The 22,156-nt window shown below is 38.9% G+C and overlaps 1 protein-coding gene across 2 annotated transcripts in view; it reads left to right on the top strand.

Moving 5' to 3' along the window:
• Window positions 1–22,156, top strand: part of LOC102235150 (glutamate receptor ionotropic, delta-1) — a 233,988-nt gene that overhangs the window by 2,863 nt on the left and 208,969 nt on the right. For both annotated transcript variants that reach the window (XM_005804171.2, XM_023328070.1), the window contains exon 2: window positions 634–789. In XM_005804171.2, the coding sequence (XP_005804228.1) occupies window positions 634–789 (156 nt within the window). The remainder of the gene's footprint in view (window positions 1–633; window positions 790–22,156) is intronic.

Genomic DNA, 22,156 nt, shown 5'->3' with positions numbered 1-22,156 from the left:
CTCTGATGAATGGTATCAACAGGTCTTTGAATGATCTGGGATTACATTCTGTAGCCCCGACCTGACATGGATGCCTTTAGGCTACACCATTGAAGGTGTGCTGTGGTGTCTGGTGCCCAGATGAGCAGCAGCGCGTTGTAGTCAAGACACCCTGACCTGTCTGCGGCCCCCATATGCAACAACGGTGCTGCGCTCGGTTTTCTGAAACCTTTATATCAGAAGCAGTGTGAACTTCTGCAGCAGTTTGAGCTACGTTGGTTCATTTGTTCAGACACCAAGTGCCTCAATGAGCCTTAGCCCCGACTCTGTTGCCGGTTCACCACTGTTCGTTTATTATACCTCGCCTAGCAGACGGAATACCCTACAAGAGTTGATCAAGATGTTCTAAGCAAGTTGTATTCCCATTTTTCTTGGTTTAAAGTTGTCAACTTCGAGGAAGCGTTGTTTACTTGGTGCCTGACCTGTTACTCACTAGTAGGTGCAATGCTGAAGAGACGATCAGTGTTCATTCATTCTCAGTGGTCCTAATGCTACGTGTGAGAAGTGTAAGTCTACTTCTCGCACTGTCCGAGCTCCAACATGTCGTTCCTCCTTAGTACATTTCTTACGTGACTCCTCGTTTCCTGCCAACAGGTGCCATATTCGAGGAAAATGCTGTCAAAGACGATGAGATTTTCCAACTCGCCATCTCAGACCTGAGTTTAAATGATGACATCCTGCAGAGTGAGAAAATCACCCACTCTGTGAAACTTATCGAGCCTAACAACCCATTCCAGGCTGTGCAGGAAGGTAAGACGCCATCCCAATTCCCCAGCAGCAATGTTCCTAATTGGTCTTGGTGACTTTTCTGATGGCCTGGTGGCATCTTAAGAGGTCTCTGTCTAAATAAGCCTTGTGGGAATCCTGCATCAAGTCTGTTTTATCTCTTGCTAAAAGTGTCAAATTTTATTGCATTACGCATCAGAAAACAAATTAAGGGGGTAGCGGGGAGCCGGAAGATGATGACCCAAAGGTCTGGAAGTGTTAGGGGAATATTTGCATGCAGTGTTGCCAAAGCAAGGTGTCTTCTGGGGTTGAAAAGCTAGGTGGAACCATTGAGTTGGAGCACAGCAGCATGAAGATAAGATGAGGAACTAAAAAAAAGACATTTGAAGATGATCAAATGTTGCTTCAGCACTATGACACTGAAAATAAGAGGCAAGTATTGCTGGCTTGCTGTGCTTCTTTGAATAATGAGTGTTACTGACTTGTTCACTTCCACAATTACGTTGATTTTCTATTTTTTTCCTTCATTTTTTTTTTTTTTGCTGGAGATATTTTATCTGTCTCATCTGGCTTACACATGCTGTTTGATGGTGTACACACACGCACGCACGCACACACGCACGCGCACACACACACACACACACACACACACAAAACCCTATCAGTTATTTCATCAGGTTCTGCCAAGGTCGTCCTTCTCAAACATTAAACAATGGTCCTGTTGACTTCAAAAAAGTAATTAAAAAATCTTCCACTAAAATGAATCATTAAGACTTTAATAGATTCCTGGGGACCTTCAATAGCTGTTTATGTCCCTTACTCTTCCCCACAGAGTCTGTACTTTTGTCCCATGTTGCACAAAGGCCTTGATGACTCATTGCTATTCACAGTACTTCTGACAGGCACAAAAACTGATAATATGTCTCGGCCTCTGCTATAATTATCACACTGTCATTTAGCTCTGGCGTTGAACCCCGCCAGTGATATCTGGTCTTCTTATTCACATGCTCTTTGGAGAGCTTAGTAGACGTTCACTTGATTTGTTTTAACGGCGTACATAATTTGTTGCGTCTGTTTCCAGGTCTGGATTTGAGAAATATTTATTTAAAAATTTGTGAATAAAAAAAAAAAAGCGAGCATGAGTAAAAGGCACCAAAGAGTGAAAACATTGTAATTAAGTCTAAGCTCTATGCAGCACATGGTTGTCAAAGGAAAATGGCGGCGAAAGGGAATCCTCCAGCTCATATGTGACGACATAATGTGAGAATCTATGTGCAGATTTGTCCAGTAAGGATGAGGGAGTTTGTAGGAATATTGTCTTAGATCAGTAGCTTTGAGATCCAATGAATTGGCATCTAATCTGGTAATTTAAAACCCTTATAGTCCTCTAGTCTGCCTGAAATTTACCACAGTGGCAAATCATTACTGCTCTGGTGTGTCCCAGCCAACAAGAATAACTTATATTAATGTGCCATAGAATGAGAGACTTGCTTTTCTACACATAATCAGTCCCTGTTTTAGTCACCAGGACTTAGTACAGCAATGGAGTTGTCAAAAGTTGTATTCCACATCACCGTATGGAAATCTGTCGGCAGCTCTCACATCAATATTCTCACACTCAGTGAGGAAAAAAGTACGTTTCTGCCGCAGCTAATTACTGGAGGTAAATTTGCGGAAAGTTAATTTGGAGAGGGAGCATATTTATTCATTTTACTAATAAAGTAAAATGCAGAAATCAATAGATGGGTTGAGTTCAAAAGAGAACATAAGTAAAACAAGACGGGCAAAATTGTGATTTGTGTTGTCTAAAATACTTTGTGCTCAACAACTACACCCACAATCCCATTAATAGCCCAGCTACTGCCTGTGCTAGCAAAGACAAGCTAAGACAACTCACTTGAAAAACAAAATAAAGACAAACTGCGATATGTTTGTTTTGGATTTTAGGATTTTCTAGCCCTAAAATATTTTTAGCCAGAGTCTCGAGAAGAGATTCAAACATACTGCAGAAATAAACTGACCATAAACATGCATTGCTTGACTTATCTAACTAGTGGACACATGGCAATTAAACTTAGTGGGCAACAAATTATTTGCCATTAGTTCTTTAAATTAATTAACTCAGCAGTGGTGAACGAGGGAGTTTGCACATGCTGAAGAATACATATAGCTCATGCTTATTATCCTAGCGAGGGTTTCTTTTGACATTTTTAGGGTTCAAAATCTCCAGAAGTTCTTGATAACACTTTTTATCATTGCCGTTTGCTTTTTTTTTTTTTTTAAACGACTGCATTTCCATCTGGTGATTGAACATCCTTTTGTCAGCCTTGATTGGATATCATTTAACATGCTTAATTATTGTTTACAGCTCTGCCCCTGAAAATCAAATATTCACAGAAGCAAGTGTTTTGGGGAACGGGGGGGGGGCAGAGGGAGGTGTAAAAAGTGTGTGTCTGGGTGTGTGTGCTTGAGGGTCGGCTTCGGTTTTCAGAGAGCGTGGGGAATAATGTGCAGTCGATGATGTGAGGATCGATGGGTGGCCTCAAATTCTTGCACCAGAGGCAAGACGGGCTGGAGAGTGTTGAGTGACAACGGGGATAAGTTAACCTTTTTGCTTTGCTCTTTTGTTCGCTGCCATCCCACTGTGAGCAGCAGTCAGGATCTTGCTACAGAATGAAGGAAGAAGGAGAGGATGGACATGAGGACGCCGGGGAGGGAGGGTTTGCAGAGTAGAGGGGAATGAGGATGAGATGTGCAGAAGTAGAAGATACAGAATGTGAAATGAAAGTGAGGAAATTGGATTAAGGATAGGAGGAGCAAAGAGAGAGAAGTAAAAGAGATGAATTAGGAAGGGTTTACAAAATTCACGTTTCATGGCTACAGAAATGTTTCGCTTCATGGCTATGATCTTCAATTCAGTTCCCTTTTTCATTCTGTTTTTGTCAACATACCATTAGTATCATTCATCAGAAGTAGATAATCCACCATTTACCCTTTTTAAAATGTCAGCTATTCTCGTAGAATTGAAAATTTAATAATTTAAAAAAGGCTGAAGCAGTTCGGTGTTGGGCTCATCACTGTGACAGCAATGGCAGTGCCATAAAGTATAGAGTGACTTTTATTTTTTAAATATGCCACAGTTACTGTAGAAACCTTGATGTTTTGATCCGACAACTTTTAGAGTCTTTTGCAGACTCTGAACCCGATGTGAATGAGCTTAAACAAAGTTTTGAAGTTGGATGGGTAAAAAATGTTATTTTATAGAGCTGTAATAGCAAAACAAGGTGGTTATTAAAAGTGCTACGTTCCTTCCATCTTCACAATTATGCACTACTTTATGTAAGTCTATCACATAAAACACCAGAGTTGATGTCTGTAATTGTAGAAAAACATAAAAAAGTTCCAGGGTGCTTTTCTGAGGTGCTGCATCTTTAAAAATTGTGAAAAAAATTAAGAATTAAAAAATACTTTTCAAAACTATAAACCCTAAACTGCTTCACAGAAGCTAAAATCACAAAAGGAAACAAAATGAGACAAATTATGTCTGCAAGAACAAATGACTCATAACATAAAACAAGAAAACTGATCAAATCAAGTCCTCACTAATTACCTGTCAAAAGAAATAAAAACGTGTTCTTTTAGGCAACACAATTTACAATTATGGCTTCAAAGATCCATCTTTTCAGTTCTTAAAATAAGTCTGGCATGCCTTAACCAGATGACCCCAGATTACAAACGAATATATTAAAATTGGTTGTCATGATGTCAGTCTGGGCAGAATCACATTGGGCTTGAAAAGTGGAGATTAAATTTCTTAATTGGATTCAGAAATATCAAAGCAATCAGCGCAGAGTGACTAAATTGGGTTTTACATGGCGTCTCTTTCTCGTCTTCTTCAGGTGCATCCTCCACTGAATAGATATGGTCGAGTTCTGTCTTGGTTGAATGGGTAACATAATCCAAACATGGAGATAAACCGTGAATGATCATGTCAAGACCAGACTTTGAAGCTTATAAATATGTTTTAATTAAATATCAGGATAATAGTTTAAGTATGGCGGTCACCATTTGCACCTCTTCATTGAGTTTGTGTAAAAAAAAAAAGAATCAGGGGGAGTAAAAAAAATGTTCCTTCCTATAAGTAACCCCTGTCCACTCTGTAGATGAGATAACATATTGGATTTTTTTTTTGCTGCTTGCACATGGTAACATTTAATGAAGCGAGGACAGCAGTATAATGGCATATGGGTCACCATGACAACAAGGTATTTAAACTTTATACTATAGTACAAATATGACATGTACATACAAAATTGAGATCCACCACTTTTTAAAATTTATTTATCTTTTCGTCTTTGTATTTTCCTGTCACCATTCTTAACCTGAATGCATCCTTCTGCTCTCCGCAGGTGCAAAAGCTTACTGAACTGCTTGGAGTATTTTTTTATGAACCATTCCACCCTGCCATAAATACGACTGCAAGAAAAACCCAAATCTAAAAAAAGATCATGAGCATTAGTGAATGAGAGGGAGGGGTAACAAAAAAAAAAAAGAACAGTAGTGAGGCGGTGAGGAAAATCTGCTCGGAGTCATTGCAGTGTCATCCTCGCCCTTACTCGGCTTCCTTTGTCCTTGTGATAGTGGAACATGTATTAATGAGCATGTCACACAGGCACCATGCACAGGAAAAACACTAACCTATTCAGTCCGCCCACGTTCTTATCTTTTGGAGATGACAGCTCAAGGCTGGCTAAATATACCGCCTGACCACACGTACGTACGCATACAAAGTCCTGTTTATGGAGTATTCTTTCCCAGATGCAGGGGATGAAAGTGTAAATTTTAACGTCACCAGCAACAACTCTGAGGAATTTGGCTCTTGTGAGTATTGATGCTGTCATTTTCATCAGCTGCTGTCAAAAGCGGTGGTGGAAAAGATAAAATGGGCAGAACATTTAGCCTTTAGATTCTATGTAATGATATAGTCTTCTGATAGCTGAGTCGAAGTGTGATAATGTGGCTTTTTAGAATGTCCCTAAAATGTGACATGAAATCGAGATAATGTAATCTGCTGTAATATTGCAAACAATATATTCTTGTAAAATCTAAACTAAAAAGACTGAAATGAAGGGAAAAAAGTGGTTTTCTTTGAGGGATTAGCTACAACACACACACACACACACACATATATATATATATATATATATATATATATATATATATATATATATATATATATATATATATATATTCCTCAGATTGTTGACTTTCTGAACAGTTAAGGACTCCAGTTGTCTTTTTTGCTGCTTGTTTTCATCTGCGTTTTCAGCTTAACTTTAACACTTGTTCATTTTCAGAAAACAATTTCTAGTTAGTTACCAAGTAGTGCGTCTGTATTGGGCAGGTCAGATTTTTAAGCACCAATCGCTTGTCATAAAATCACACATTTCCTTTTTAACAAAATGAAATATGTTTGGTTTTTTTTGAGCACCGATAAGGGGATTCCTGTTTCCGTTGCCACATTACTGCGTGATAAATCTGACTTAAACACTAATTTGATAAAAGTTTACTGCATCGCTTAGATTTCCATTTTGCCTCGTTAGCTTGAACATTTGACAGAAAACAACAAACAGATGTGAACCAAGACGAGGGATGTAATAAGGTTACATGGCACAAGATTTTGCAATAATAAAACCTGGTGTATATTTCCCTATCTGGTTGCTGTGTTTACCCAATATATATCAAGTCAAATATTGTACATATCTGCTGTATGTAAGTAATAAAGCAGGTAGGCAGTTGACCTAATGTGTTGACAGAGATACTTTGCCACAAACATAACCATTATGGTGTCTCAAACAGGAGACAGTAACAAAATATTGTACACAGTGAATTTGGCATATGGCTAAATTAAAGGACTGTTTCATAGATTTTAAATTTCTTTTTTTTTTTAAAGAAATGGCCTTAGTTTGAGACAAATGTGAAAACAGAAACGTATTCATAAATCTAACTTGGACTGAATAATCACACACTGATTATTTAAAATAGTTTCTAACTTGTCAACTTTTCAAATCGGGGATTCTCAATTTTACAAAAAAAAAGCATCTCATGAGCTAAATGTACATTGTACTCCAACACTAAACATCTCTTACCAATACATAAGCATTACATATTTAAAGTTAAAATTTTTACATGCTCGAGCAAAACTTTTATAGATACCCACCTGTCTGATCCTTAAATATCTGTACATTTTCACCCATGTCCAAAGTGCTGCATTTAGGCCATTATATGATCAGCCAGTGAAGCTAGAAATAGAACCAGCGAGGAAGGGCGAGTTGAAACCAATCCAACTGCTTGACATACGTTACACAGAGGCTTTAAGTATCTGCACAAATGGCCTTCAATCTACTAAAACCAACCTTTGTGGCAAGGGTTTAAACATCTATTTTTGCCCCTATCTAATTTTTAAAAAAAAGCTCCTGCAAGTTTTCCTTGCATCTCTGAACCCAAACAGTAAAACGGGTAGAAAAATATTCCCACCCGGCTCCAGCAAAGGGCTTCCTGGACCTGCAGCATGCGGTGAATCATTGAGTGCTTTGCCCCACTGAGTCCTCTTCCAAAGCCACGCCACCAGTGACGGACAATTTCCTCTGACCCTTGCCAAGGTAATGTCAAGGAGGATTTAATTTTTCTGCCCTTTAGACCCCTGAAAGCCAATAGTCTTTTGAGGAGCACAGAGTGCAGTCCTCCTTTTTCTTTCTTTCTTTTTTCTCTCCGACTCTCCTTCTGAATTAATTTGTAATGGAAAGAAATGCTGAAATAATGATTCCTTTGAAGGATTTGGCATGCATAATATAATCTCCTCCATCTGATCTTCTGTTTAGGACAACTCATTACTCGCTGAGCTCCGTATCTGATATAATGCTGCCCTTTGACTATTATCGTCCCAGCGACAAGAATAATGCTATGTAAATCTCATTAATGGATTTGTTTGTCTTTTTATGTCTTTCTACTAGCTCTACACACAGGGAGGATGATCAGGTCATTTACCAGGCCCCGTTAATTACCCAGCTGTAGTTTTAATACGTCATAAGCTCTTCATTGGACTGCATAAAGGCTACATGGTACCTTAATCTGCTTAGTGATGTTGCAACAGAAGTGTTGCTTTTATTTAATCTGTTCACAGCGCTGCGGGTGTTTCTACAGAATGATGGAGAGTCAGATTTCATCATTGTAAAAATATATTAAAATATTATATATTATGCTTCAGAATGTCTCAATAGAAATTGAGTTTTACTTTGTTCAGAGCCTCCTGTCTTTATCATGTTCATGACTGTTATGTCATGTTTATGACAGTGTAATGTCAGTCTTATGCCCCACCCCTTCAAATAAAGTGTTACCGAATTTTTTTTGTTGTAATTTACCAAATAACGTTTTCCCCAAACCATGTGGAGCAAAACATCTGGAAGAAAAGATGCTCTGATCAGATGAGGTTGGAATTGCTGTTGGTGGATGAAAAGTAGCATGGCACAACGATATGTGGCAGCGGCAGCATCATGACATGCAGTTTTATTTTTTTAATAGAAATATGGAGGCATTGCTGGAGTAAGAGGCTGCCAGAGATTTTAGAGTCTTTAGAGAGGGAGAAAGGTTTTCCTAAGCGTGCAGCAAGAGCTGTAAAGTAGTGGTTTGGATAAAAGCATATTTATTTGGTTTAAAGGACTCAGCCAGAGTCCAGACCTAAATTGAACTGAGATCAATTGTTTGTTTTTAGCCTTTTGCCTGAACAGTTTGTTTCCAGTAAGAGAAAATGTTTGCAAGTGGGTTCAAAACATCAACCCTTATCCACTTAACGTCAACAGGATCCCAAAGTTGACAGCAAAAGTGGCAAAGAAGTATAGATAACTTGATAAACTTGTGGATGTGTTGACATTTTAAACTAATACCAGGCATAGACTTGAATAAATAAACCTTTGTTTAGTTTTTATATTTACAAAATGGACTGTGATATTTGATTGCAAGATTTCCTTGTGCCTAAACCAGGGGTGGGCAATCCTGGTCCTCGAGGGCCGGTGTCCTGCAACTCTTAGATATCTCCCTGGTCCAACATATTTGAATCCAACAGCTGAATCACCTCCTAAGTGCAGTCAGGTTCTCCAGAGTCCTGCTAATGACCTCATTATTTGACTCAGGTGTGTTGAAGTAGAGATGCATCTAAAGCTTGCAGGAGACCGGTCCTCGAGGCCTGGAGTTGCCCACCCCTAGCCTAAACCAACATGATATGATTTCCTTTGATTTTTGTCTTCATGAATTGTGGTGTTTTTCACTCTTTTCCAAGTATTGACTTAAATGTTTGTTGTGAGGATTCAGAAAAGGATTTATAGTTGATTTTTGTTTGCACATTATAGTACTATTCCTCACTTCTGAGTTTGTGAGTGATACTCTCAGAATAGTTACGTTGTCTTCCCATCTGGCTAATGGTTATCAATTTATTTTTTAATTGTTGTATTTCTACACCTCTAGAGGAACTCGTGGCTTCCTGCTTGTCTTTATAGAACCGTCTTTTAAATTGTTACTGATTTTCCTTTTTTTTGGTAATTTGTTGTAGAAAAGATAATTTTGAATTTAGCAAGATGTGAACACAAACTTTGTATCAAAGCTTCTCCTACTCAGGCTGTTAAATTTAGCATGATATTGAGTCATCGTGAAAGATCTGGGCCTCTGATTAGAGTCACATATGCCAACAATCCTGTGCATTTGCTTTATTGAGCTACGCAGCAATAAAGAATATGTGATTTAAGCCTGGATGGCGCACTGTTTCATTTAATATGTTTGTGCGAGAGCTCTGTTTAGCACTGCATTTATTGCCATGATATATTGGTTCTCTCCCCATTTCTCGCTGTTTATTATTGATATTGACATTTTTTTGTTCTTTACAAACCTTCTGCGTTATTATAAAGAAAGCACTCTTGTTGCACAGGCCATGTGTTACTCCCATAACACTTGTCAGAGCAGTTCCACAGATGACACACAAGTGTGCCATTATACTAGCTACATTCACACCATGCGACAAAGATGACTCAGGGGGGAACCTTTATGATCTGCAGGCCAGTGTAATAACTACGAAAATATACATTCCTGAAGCTTTTTACTCCGATTAGCTGGAGTCAGTCATGTCTAAGCAGCTGATGCACACAGAAAAAGAGAGAGAGAGAAAGAGAGAGAGAGCAGAATGAGGAAGAGAAGTGAAACATAAAGGTCAAGGCTTAAAGGCTGGATCTGTTTTGTAGGTTTTCAGCTTTTCTGCTCGGAGCTGTACAGGATCCGCTGTCAGTACTTCTCTGCAGTGGAGAGACACCTCTGTGTCACTTTGTCTCATCATCTCCAACAGATGTCTCATTTTGCTTCCCTTCGACTCTCCTTGAAGGGAGCTCAAATAAATGTCTAAAAAAAGAAAAAGAAGGGGAGGAAAAGACTGAAGTATTTCAACCAAACATTAACTTTAGGATTAGATAATTTAATTACAGGAAATGTGTAATTTACTTTAAATGCCACTTCTGATTTGTATCACTAGATAAATGATAAATTATGTGCAAGATGCTAAATGTCACAGCGCGCTGTGATTTAAGTTTGTTAGGAAATACTATTCAGTGATGTATTTTTTACATTTTTTTTTTTGGTGAATAGAGATTTCAGTGGCATTTGAGTTAAAAGGGGTTCAAAATAATGCGCTTGAGATGGAGTTTGATTCTCAACTCAAGATGGTATCAGCTGTGGATGGAGAAGTTGAAGCAAACGGCAGTGATCATTATCAGAACATTCGCTGGTGTCAATTTGTTTATATTCTTGCTTGAAACTTGCCATCGTATTGGTTTTCTGCTCATTTCCCACTGTTGCAAAGTGCCTAAATGCTGTATTCTTGTATTATCTTAAATATTTATGTGAATTGCTAATGCTGTGGCACTGTGTTCTTTATGACCTCTCGGCACTTGAGCTCACCCAGATAACTTTTCTTCCTCTGACTGCCAAGTGATGGGATTGATTTCTTTCTTCTCCCCTCTGGTGTTGTCTGGATTGATAGCAACGTTACAGACAGAAGCAAAGTGGCAACAGTGGTATAGGTGGTAAGAGTTTGTCCTGTAATCGGACATTTAACCTGCCTTGCCTTCTGGTGATGGTCAGAGGTCAGCGGCGCCAATTGTGCGGCCGCCTTGTTTCTTGAGGTTAAATTTTAATGAGTAACTCCTTCTGTTAACTAGTGCTTATAACTGAAAACATCTGCAGTAGAGGATTGCACACAGCACAGGAAACAAACACAAAAAAGAATGTTATTTTCAAAATAAAAGTTGGTATTTCAATATAGAAGCAGGATATACACTGCAACTTAATGTGTTACAACAACTTTAATCAGTTGCCTAAAGCACTAGGTGAGGTTGCCAGAGCTGCACATTCAGAGGCTTGTTTTTAGGAGGGCAGATTTCATCATCATAAATAAATGCTAAAACAAATGTTTCACACTTATCTGACATGAGTTTGGTTCCATCCGTCCATCGGACTGAAGCTCATGCAGACTACCAGCCCATCAAGAAGCTTCAAAGAGTCCCCGCAGACAGCATGAGGTCACTGCACTGCAGTTATTTGGTTTCCCTGTTCTCTGATGCAATCAGAATTACTACATTGCTCTAATTAGAGACAGTGGCAGTCATGTTGTGCCTTTGTTAGTTTATGTATTCATTACATGTTGCCTCACCAGCAGACTCCTTAAGGCTGACTTCAAAGTATTTCTTACTTTTCATGCTGCCATCTTTGATTGAGGATCCTCTGAGGGAGGAGGGTCATTGTGTGAGGGGATGACTGATGGCCTCTGTAAGACATTATGACTGTCTGCCTCCTAAAAAAAATAAAAACAATATAACATTTTAAATGAGCCCAGTGCATCAAAATCCTCCTGGATGTTTGATTGTTGGTGCTCCCACAATCCATCTCGAGTTCAGGATTACAAAATTTGGCATCGGATGAGGATATTGGGCTCATTTTACACTGTCAGCTGTTGACTTCAAAACAAACAGCCCACATGCATCCTGTCTGTGTCCTGTAATTGTCGTTTGAAAGCACCTTCATTGATTTCTTCGCTTTAACAACAGCATTCAGTTTGTGACAGCCAGAAGAGCAAAAAAAAAAAAAAAATAGTTTGTCGGGACACCTGCTTAGATGCCACTCATAACTCAACAAGCCGCTTGTTACACATGTCGACGCGCGACCCATGTCCCCCCCCTCGTGAAGGTCTCGCCGCCCCATGTCTTATTCATGTTGCCATCGTCTTTTGTGTGACAGATTTATAACGAGCTGCGGAGGACGCTGTGACAGATGTTAGTGCTTCGCCACGACCCCAGTCCGCCCCAACCACCGCTGGGGTTTGGCCATCAATACCACTCTACCTGTTAGGGCAGGAGAAACTGACAGATAGTTGGGCATAAAGAGAGGGGAGAGGGTGGAGGCGGTGGCCTGCGGTGATCCGTTCTGTAAGATCAGATTGATGCCGATGAGGCCCGCAGCCTCTGTCCATTGTGACGCTCCACAGTCCCACACGATGGGAGCAGCGTTTCTCTTTGTATGTGCCGTTATGCTTTGCTGTTGTTGGGCTTCCCAAAGTGTGCTGAGATGACACAGATGCAGCAGAGGGAGATGGAGTGGGCGTATAAATGCAGGGAGAGGATTTGCCTGTTTGTGCATCGCGCTATGAATACGGCGTGTGTTTGCATGGTGTAATAAGTGAGAGCCTCTGGGGCTTTCATCGATGCAGTTTGTGGGTTTGTTTGAAAATTGGTTTTTGTGGTTCTGATGAGAGGTACTGAAACCACTTTGGTAACGGAGAACTCGCAACTCCCTCTTTCACTCACTTCTGATTCGCTCAGGGGGAAGTGTGCATAATTTACTACCCACCACCTGCACTATTGGCTGCAAGAAGACTTCATTCCAGGACGCAGGACAAAGAGCATAAAATCAGCCTGGAGTAAATCCCATTAGAGGCTAAACAGGAGTCAGCCAAAAAAAAAAAAAAAAAAAGAGCAGTGGAGCTATATGCGATGATGCATTCTTTTTCAGACACATGGAGGAGGAGATGGCGCTGAGATGTAGGGTTGGGAGGTTTAGGAGTTGAGGGATTAAAATTGGGGGCCTTGGTGAGACCAGATTTTGGGAAGAAGGGTGAATCTGACAGTGAGGTTGATAGAAATGGCAAAAGGCTGATAAAAAAAATGGACGTGGTGTTAAATTCTCATAGAGCTCAAGTTGAGCGAAGCCATTTAAAACTGCAGAGTCGGCTTGCTTGCCTCAATGATAAAGCTGCGCCAACTGTATGTGGGAGCCATTGTTTGCATTAGCGCCCACAGACCCAAACGCCAAGTTTCGGACCATCTGTCGCAGGAATCTCTCCCCAGTTTTACTCTCATACTCTCTGTCTCTCCCACATTGGTATGGACCTTCCATCATGCCCAGGGAGAAGGGATACCGTCCAAAGACGAGGCTAAGCTAGTGTGTAAGCTCTCTCTTAGTGAAATCAAGACCCAGCTTAAACCTCTCCTGGGATCTCTCGAGTGTTCTGTGCAAATATGCAGGCATCAGTCAAAACTGGGTCAAATGTGCATGCAAATATATGCGCGTCTAAGACTTTTACTCGAATCGGCACAGGATAATCACTCGCTTTTGGATGATTGCTCTCTTACCTTTATTAGATTCAGCGTTAACACGCCAATTTATTTCTTATTTGCTCTTTTTCGTGCTCCTTCATGGACGATTCTTTTTCTTCTGTCTACAGTCAATTCAGCTAAGAGCAAGCTTTCATTGCTAAAAGGCTGTTGCCTGTAAATGGAGAAATGAACTTCTTTGACTAATTGGTGCAATGACAAAGAGCACAGCAAAAGACGAAGATTAATAAAACATCCCAGATGCTGTATATTTGTCATTTGCTTCTAAAATTAGCAGAACATTTTATTTGTCTCTGTCCAGTTTACTGTCACTGGCAGACAAATCCCTTTAGGAGTATTCATATTGAATGGGTATGATGCACCCAGACACCCAGAGCTAACTTGTAATCATCATGTTTTTAGTCACTGCTGGAACAAGTTTGTAAACTCCAGTGAGAGATTTTAATGGATCCACGTTTTAACCTTTTATAATCTCATTGTTCTTTAATAAGGTGGCCTCATTTTACAGAGATGTCCCATGTCAGTGAACCCCAATCTGAAAACAGCAGCACACTTTAAGGGAGTTTAGACGGTAATGGTTCAAACGTATTTGGTTTAACATTTGTTGTCTTCAGCACAACTTTGCTCGCCAAGTTTGTGCAAACAAACAAGGCATTTGACTTCAGTTCCCCTTTTCTATCTGCTTTAAAAAAACATTTTAGCAGAGGTGAATAAAGTAGCCAAAAAATTGGACTCAAATGAGAGTAGCACTACTTTATAAAAATTTTTTGCTGAAATACAGGGAAAAAAAAAATCATACTGAAAATTACTCGGTAAAAAGCGTATTTTTATGGCATTAAAAAAAGATCACACAACTCTAGAAAATACCATACATCTTGTATGGTTTTGCGTCCTGTATTCATTTTTCTTGTCTGTTCAACATGGATTCTCTCACCCCTACACATTTACTGCTGCCTTTAATTCATCTGCAATATGTTGCAAGCCAGATATTTTGCCTCTCTGCTCTTTTTTTTTAAATGTAGAACTTTACTGAGCTTTTTAACGTGGTCCTTGTCTCTAAAGTAACACCCAAAATGTGGGTTGTATTTTGTTTTATTATTTTAGCTAGTTACAGCGTGGAAAGCAGAGGTTTTAATCATCCAGAACGACCCCCATCTTTGGGATGATTTAATAGGTTAGGAAAGATCGCATTACTCACTGAAAAAGGTGGCGAGCAGAGCAGCATTAATGTGGTGTTTGCATCACAAAAAGCTTTTTCAAACCCAAGGCAAAGAATGATTCATATTTTTATCCCGACTGTGGCAGATCATCTTCATGATCTCTCGTTATGTCACTGCCGTCTTGTTTCACATGTTGTAACATTTTCCGCTGTCACTTAAATTACGTCTTTACTGTGTACAAGATTACAGTATTTACTTTGTGTGCACAAGGGTGAATGTTATATACTTGTCAAGCAAAATCGATATCCAGCATTTTGAGTCTGGACGGTAATTTTTTAAAATGTTTTAATAGTGTCTGACCCCAATGCATCTGTTATGAGGATGTCATGCTTCCAGCTTAGCCTTCTGTTGAAATGGAGGTCAGGAGATACAGAGCCACTTAGTGTGCACAGGAGTCTGTGGAGGTGTAGCTTTAGTGTTTATGGATGTGGCACCTATAAGGAACAGCATTATTTTAGCAATATAAGTGGCATAGTTATGCAGACAGTGATAAATGTTTTGCTATTGGCATTACGTGCAACTGTGCATCAGAAACCACATAATTGATTGAAACTGTGCACCAAGAGGTAATTTAAGGGTTCCTTATCCTGATTGATGTGGTGTTATAAAGTGTGTTTGAAGAAGCAAGACAGATACACACGCTGGCAGCCAACAGAGCCAAGGATACACATGGCGAGAAACAAACTAATTAAGAGCAGATCAGTCTTAATTTCCTCTGAAAGAAGTGATTTCCAAATCCTCATACTTAACTGACACCTGCGCTTAAGTTTTTGAGACACATACAGTGTGTTGAAAGAACATTCATATCTCCTCAGCTTGAAATATTATTGGGGTTTTGTCTAATAGATCAGAAACAAACTATTTCAGTCTTCTCAAGTGATGTTATTCAAATTGCTTGGCTAATAAATAAAACATATTGTGTTCAGGTCACATGGAGCTTTTAGCCCTAATTCCAACCTATTACAGAATTTTAAGATGTGAAGCAAATGGATTTGAATATTTCAGGGGTTTTCACTACCTCCCTCACAAAGTAGTTGAATTATGTAATATCTTCCAGTTGTTTTAATGAATTCTATGTATATACAGAATGTTCCAATTCTCTTTCCAGTCCTTGAAGATAATCACTATCCCAAGCCTTATGCTGATCTGTGTTTTCTTTTGTTTTCAGAAACAGAGGTACAATAAAACCAGCGATGTGGTATTTCAAGCAGTGAGATGGAGGATAAAAAAAAGAAAAGTGTTTCAGTACTCAGATGAACTGAAACACATCAGATACATTAAAAGAAATGGAGTATTAAATTTTTTTTCCTGCTGCCAGGTGCAACACCCACCTACTGATTTTTGAATGACAGCGTGTTTGGTGTGAGACTGGTGCAGTTTTATCCTGGGAAGAACCCTACACACCCTCCACAAATTACCCTGCCGGCAGTGAATTTCACTGTCTTGGTTTGCTGTCGTTAGCATGTCAGAAGTATTTGTTCGCGAGAACAATAAACGTTTAAGTAGCATTTTAAAAAATAGATCAAGCCAGTTGACAAACAACTTAAACATTTTTCTTTCATAAAACAAATGTGTTAAAGATTATAAGACTGGGATTGCCACTGAGGGAGAGGAACATGAAAAGTTATGGAAGACGTGGCACTAAATCAGATCATGTCTTTATCTTTTCCTTTTTTTTCTTTCTTTTTTTCCTCTTTGACACCAGGCGGATGCCTGTCAAAGCAACGCCATCATTTCTGGCAGAGCTAGCTTCCTCTTAGCAACACCCCAGCAGTCCATGAAACTGGGAAAAGGGTCTGACAAAATGAGGCATCTCCTGATGGAAAAGTTGTCCCTCGCTGACTCGCTGCGTGATCACTCTGTTAACTCAACAAAGGCCCCTCTTTAACTGCACGCTCACGTTTGTTCCGGCACAAGCAGCATGTGCGCTTTCTCTTATGGGGTCTGTATTTAGTTGGCAGGCATTCAGTTTGGGTTTGTGTGTGAAAGTGTATGTGTAACACACTAGCTTGCTTTTTTTCCCCCCACCCCTGGATAGGGATGTTTGACAATTCCTCACAAAACCTATAACAAGATGTCAAGATACAACTATATGTCAGGTTTCCATCTCATTCCTGTATTGTGCTACAGTTTGCACTTGGGCTGTGTAATCTAATGCCCCCATCCTGCGTATCGGTTGATATGGCAACTCCTGCCTATTCGAGAAAAACAATTTTTCTCTGTCCACCTGTTGACAAGAGAAAAAACAGATTGGACACATAAGGACAGAAGTGCTGCCGGCATGAAAATAAAGTTGCAGGCAGGAGAACAAGGGTGGCATTTAAAGCATTTGTCACAGGAGCAATAATTTTCCCCCTCTCAATAACTCAGCACCTACATGATGAAACCAGCCTCTGGAGGGGGATGTTTGGAGTGTTGCTTTTGAATGTTGGTGTTTGCTTGTAGGGGTTTTATATTATGTTTGTTAAAAAAAAAAAAAAAGACAATTGCTCTGAACTATGCTGGGTGTCTGCAGCTTAGCCAATCTCTTTAGAAAAAGCTGAAAGTAGCCTAACGTGATTCCATGCAGTGTAATAAACAAAGGTTGTATCAGGGATTAGGGTTAGGAAAATTCTGTTTAAATCCCTGCCACAACAGACAACAGAGAAACAGTGAGTGCTAATGACCACTGACTTATTTTCTCTGGCTTCTTCACATCAGAGACGGGGAAACGCATCCGTGTGAAAGTCGACTCTGTCGAATGTCTGCGGCTGGTGGGATTTTCTTTGCTTTCATTGCCTCTTCAGAGATGAATGCGGGTGGAATCATTCTGCTGTGGGTTTATGTGCCGTCTTTCCATCTCAAAACAATTCAGCGGCTCGCTCTTATTGGTTTTGCTTCTCAATAGTTTTCAAGAGCCTAATATGTCCTAAGGCTGCGTCAGTTTTATGGTTTTGGGTTAGCTAAGTGGTAGCAGGCAACATTTTATTTTCCTTTCTTAAAAGTATAAACTTATTTAAATACATTCTACTCAATACCAATTTGAAAAAACAAAGGCAAAATCTGATCCTATGAACACAAATATACAGTATATTGAAGCCAAAAACCTAACAAATGTTTAAAGGATGAAATATTAACAAATAATAACTCCCATTCCCATTGTTTTCAGAGCAGATAAATAATTTCATAAGCACTTTTTCACCTATGAGGTCACGACTCCCTTAAAAACAGGAAGCGAGTGCCATATATGGATGATCTGTCCTCTGGGTTTGAAGTATCTGAGAGACGATTGATGTTTGTAGGGCATTGATCGTTTCCTTGATTAAAAAATAAATGTCTAATATATGTTGAATAGATGTGTGGACACTATTGGCAATAAAGATAGGGTGAGGACTCTTGCTTTTATGATAATTTATTAAGGAAATTTGGCTCAGCTCTATGAATGTAACCAAGTGAATAGGATGGAATAATATATACAGTATATATATTCAAAGTACATTCAAAGATGTACAAGCAGCAAATAAAATAAGTAAATAAATAAAAAATGCAGACATGGGTTAACATTTTTTCATTTCCTTATATTACCACATTATTAGCATTTGCTTGAACTGACATTTGAGGAGCAAACAATTTGTTGAGTCCATAACTGCAGACACTTATAATAGACTAGTTGTGTCTAATACACAGTTCTCTATTCTGGGGCATGTCGTTTCCATGGGCACTACGCAGTAATGATGCTGGTTAAACCAGAGCAGAAAAGTCTCTCATGAATGCTGAAAAACTTTTCCTCTTTGAAAGGTTTTGTCACAAGCAGCTATTAGGCACTTTGGTGAATTGCTGGCAGATTGGGTTCATACAGAGTTTCTTTTTATTCCTTCGCAGGGTACCGATTTGTTAGATCTTTAAGCTCCTCTTACACAACATTTTTTCCTGGCCTGCTTCTGGTCATGGGATAAATTGATATAAAAATAAATACATATGAACTCAAACTTTGAACTACTTTCTTTTTGTGTTGCTTGCGTTGCAAATTGCAGCATAAAAGGAAAGAGTGTAAAAAAAAAACTGAATTGGGCAGTGTTAAGGTTTCGCAATTTTTCCTGGACAACATTTTTCAACATTTTTAGTGTAGTATAGCTAATGCTGTCGGTTATTGTTTTCTTCCTTAACCCATTTAGTGATGTCCACCTTATTAGGATTAGGCCACTTTTTGCGTTTTTTAACAAGTTGGGTACATTTTGTGGTGCAGTGTGTTTGCAGGCACATGTTCTGTCCCACAGAGGCTCAGTATCATCCCCTCCAATGAGGAAAAGGATTGTGGCTTTTAGGATTTTGCTTTAAATGCTGTAAATCTCAGATTAAGTGCTTCTCCGTCAAACAGGAAAGTCTCTTGGAACATGTCATCAATAATTCTCGACAGTCCCTTAATGCCGATCGGTCCTAAATTTTCAGAGCTGTTGATTGATGCCAACTCAGGTTTTAGCCATCCTAGTGAATCACAGCTGTTTTTTATCCGTCCAAATCCCACTGAGCCTATCTCATCGTCATCTTAATGTCACACCATTTTGTGACTTCTCTTTTTTTTCTTCTTCTTTCATTTGAAAGTACTTTGTTGTGGCTGCAGCTGAACTGGGTTGCACCTGGTCTTGGCAATGCTGAGCTTGAAAAGAAGTTGGGTGTCACATCCAAGGTGTTAAGAGTTTTGCTTGACGCTCTTTGACCCTGCACTGGGCTGTGCTCAATTTCAGTCTGGGATTGATTTTAACATAAACATCATAATGTGGTGCTACTGTTAAAACTGCTAAATAGCTTTAAAAGATTTTTGACAGAATTGCTTTTTGTATTAGTAATTGAGGTTTAGAGAACTCATGTAATGGTCACCATCAATCATTTTATATATTTTCTCATATTTTTACAGACAGTTTTGACAGTAAGTTGATTCTGTGTATTCTTTATGCTAAATGAGACTCTTGCAACACTAGAGCAGCAAAGACTTTGAGGCTCTAAGACTGCTGTAGAAGAAGGTGGATTAAATTTGTGTCTGAATCTGCTTCTTGCAATGAATTGTAATTGGATAAATTCTTTTGGACTAGTATATACTTGCATTTAAATTGGAACTGTTTCCTTCTTTTTTTGATGTCCTGCCAAAACCTTTTGTTGTGTATTGAAACAAAAAGACATGGACACAAATTAGATTAAGGTCTTCCAACCAGTTTTGGCTCTTAGGGACATCGATGAAGGACCAAATGATTACATTTCTTTAACTGGCTCCAGAAGTTGTTCTTGTTCATATTTCTATTTTTTTTACCCTTAGCCCAAATTCATAATGAAATAAATTTACTAAAATGTATAAATTTTAGTAGAAGTGGATCTTCTGGGGATTGTGGATGTGAGATGGGGTTCCTTCTAATTTGTTAAGAGTTTCCATGTGAGGAAAAGGGAGACGATCTGTTTTCTTACCAGCAATAATGTGATGTGTGAAAAGTATGTTTGTTTTTCAGTCCTCTTGAAGTCGTTTCTTTTTATCTTACACATTAGAGTCTTATCACGTTGCCTGTTGCACCTTAATTTTCCAAAGTTTCAGCATTTGCTGATCTTAAGCATATATAACCAAAGTTGTATTTAAACCATATGAATTAAAATATGACCACTGAATTTTGAGATATGTGGCCACTAACAGCTGAGATGAAAAAGCCTGTGGTGTTGATTGCATATATCACTTAAATTTGCATCAAGTAACTGAAGCTCTACTAAAAAAAAATCACATGTAAGTGAACTGGATTTTGCTGAACTGATGGAAATCACTAAGTAATATTTCTACCTTACAAGCTTTATTGCAAAGGACAAGATATAACTTGATGAGTTTGACCTTTTCGGCACAAAAAAGGGAGAGAGTGACTTTTACTCCTCATCAACAGGAGAGTGGATTAGTTGTCTGGCAGCTCCTGTGCTTTTCACATTCAGAGCACAGAATTAGCCATAGCAACCTGCCGAGGCTCCAACCTTCAATTTGCAGTTCTCTGTCGCTCTTCTGCCAAGAACAAAGCAAGCCGCTGCCACAGTTTCCATGTAGCTCGTGTGTTCATCTTTATTTTATAGGTTTTGTCTGTTGCCCAATTCATCATGGAATGAATTTCATGATTTAGTTGTTGTTTTTGGCCTATTTTTTTTGTGTGTGTGTGTGTGTCAGTGTCTTTCTATTTTTTTTATTCTAATATCATGCTGCTTCTGTATTTTTCTGTCACCGTGCCCCTTCTTTCTCACACAAATTCATTTTATGGTTAATTTTTCTGACAGTTTGGAATGCTTAAACCAGTTAGCAGCCTCACTGAAACGCTATGGCGCCAACAGAATTAGATCATCACAGAAATAAAGCTGCTCCTAATTAATTTAAAACATATTATTTCGGAATGCTGTTAGTTTTGATTATGTCTGGTTTGGATAAAAAAATCAGAAAACCCTTCCAACTAGTAGAGCGGATAAACTTCTGGTGTTATGCCATGTGGGTTTCTAAAATTTATGAGTATTACACATTGAGTAAATTCACAAAATAATGCTTAATGTAGAGTAATTGGGAGAGATTTACAAACAATCAAGATAAGCATGAATATCCGTGACAATACGATACTAAATCCAGGCTTATTGCAAAGTTTTCAAATGATGATCTCATTTATCAAATGAAAAATGCTGTCCAAACCGACCTGGCTTGTTAGCAACTTGTTGCAGTGAACTGCAGTTTGAAGTGACGAGCCTCGTTATATCAGAGCAAATCTGATGTCCAAATGCTAAGGAGTTCTTTGTTTAGTCCACCTCTACTAGAGGAGCTGAAAATTAATTTTAATGACTGTGTTCTAAAAAATATTGAAAATGAGAGTAAATTGTGAAAAAGTTTTTTGGGGAAACTTTTTGGTTTTACCTGTCATATTAGGTAAAAGAATAAAACCTTTTTTGCTGCTGTAACTGTTTTTCTGTTGTTTTTTTTCTCTGATATTTAACTACAAAGAAGTTGTTAGTTTTCTGGAACAAACCCAGCTTTTACGCACACTCATTGTATTTTTTAACAAGATTGGCAACGGAGGCATCCCAAGAGCCTTAATGCTTGTCTGCTTTCTTCATTCCAAAACTAGTCTTGGAATGAAGACTAGTTTGTTTGGTACACGCATGTATCCGAGTTTCAACTATGTGGTCAAATTGGCACTCTCAGGAGGAAGAAAACTGGTTCGTGATTTGAAACGATCCACAACGCAAGACTATCATAAACTGATAGTAGTTATATCAACAATGTGAACCGAGTTTTATATCCATTTGGGCTGACATATTGACATTAGATGAAACTCAATGCTCCAAAATAGACACTCGCAAGCTTGACAAACAGTTGCTGCTTCTGCTTCATGTGGAAAAGTTACATACATTTTGAAGAAAATAATAAAATTAGGGAAGCATTTATCCACTTCACCTCCATGACAGCAGGCATTTAGGTGTCAATGTGAG

The sequence above is a fragment of the Xiphophorus maculatus genome, chromosome 22, assembly GCF_002775205.1.
Source record: "Xiphophorus maculatus strain JP 163 A chromosome 22, X_maculatus-5.0-male, whole genome shotgun sequence".
Lineage (NCBI taxonomy): Eukaryota > Metazoa > Chordata > Actinopteri > Cyprinodontiformes > Poeciliidae > Xiphophorus > Xiphophorus maculatus.
Note: the sequence above shows the minus strand (reverse complement) of the source record. Positions and strands in the feature narration are given on the sequence as shown.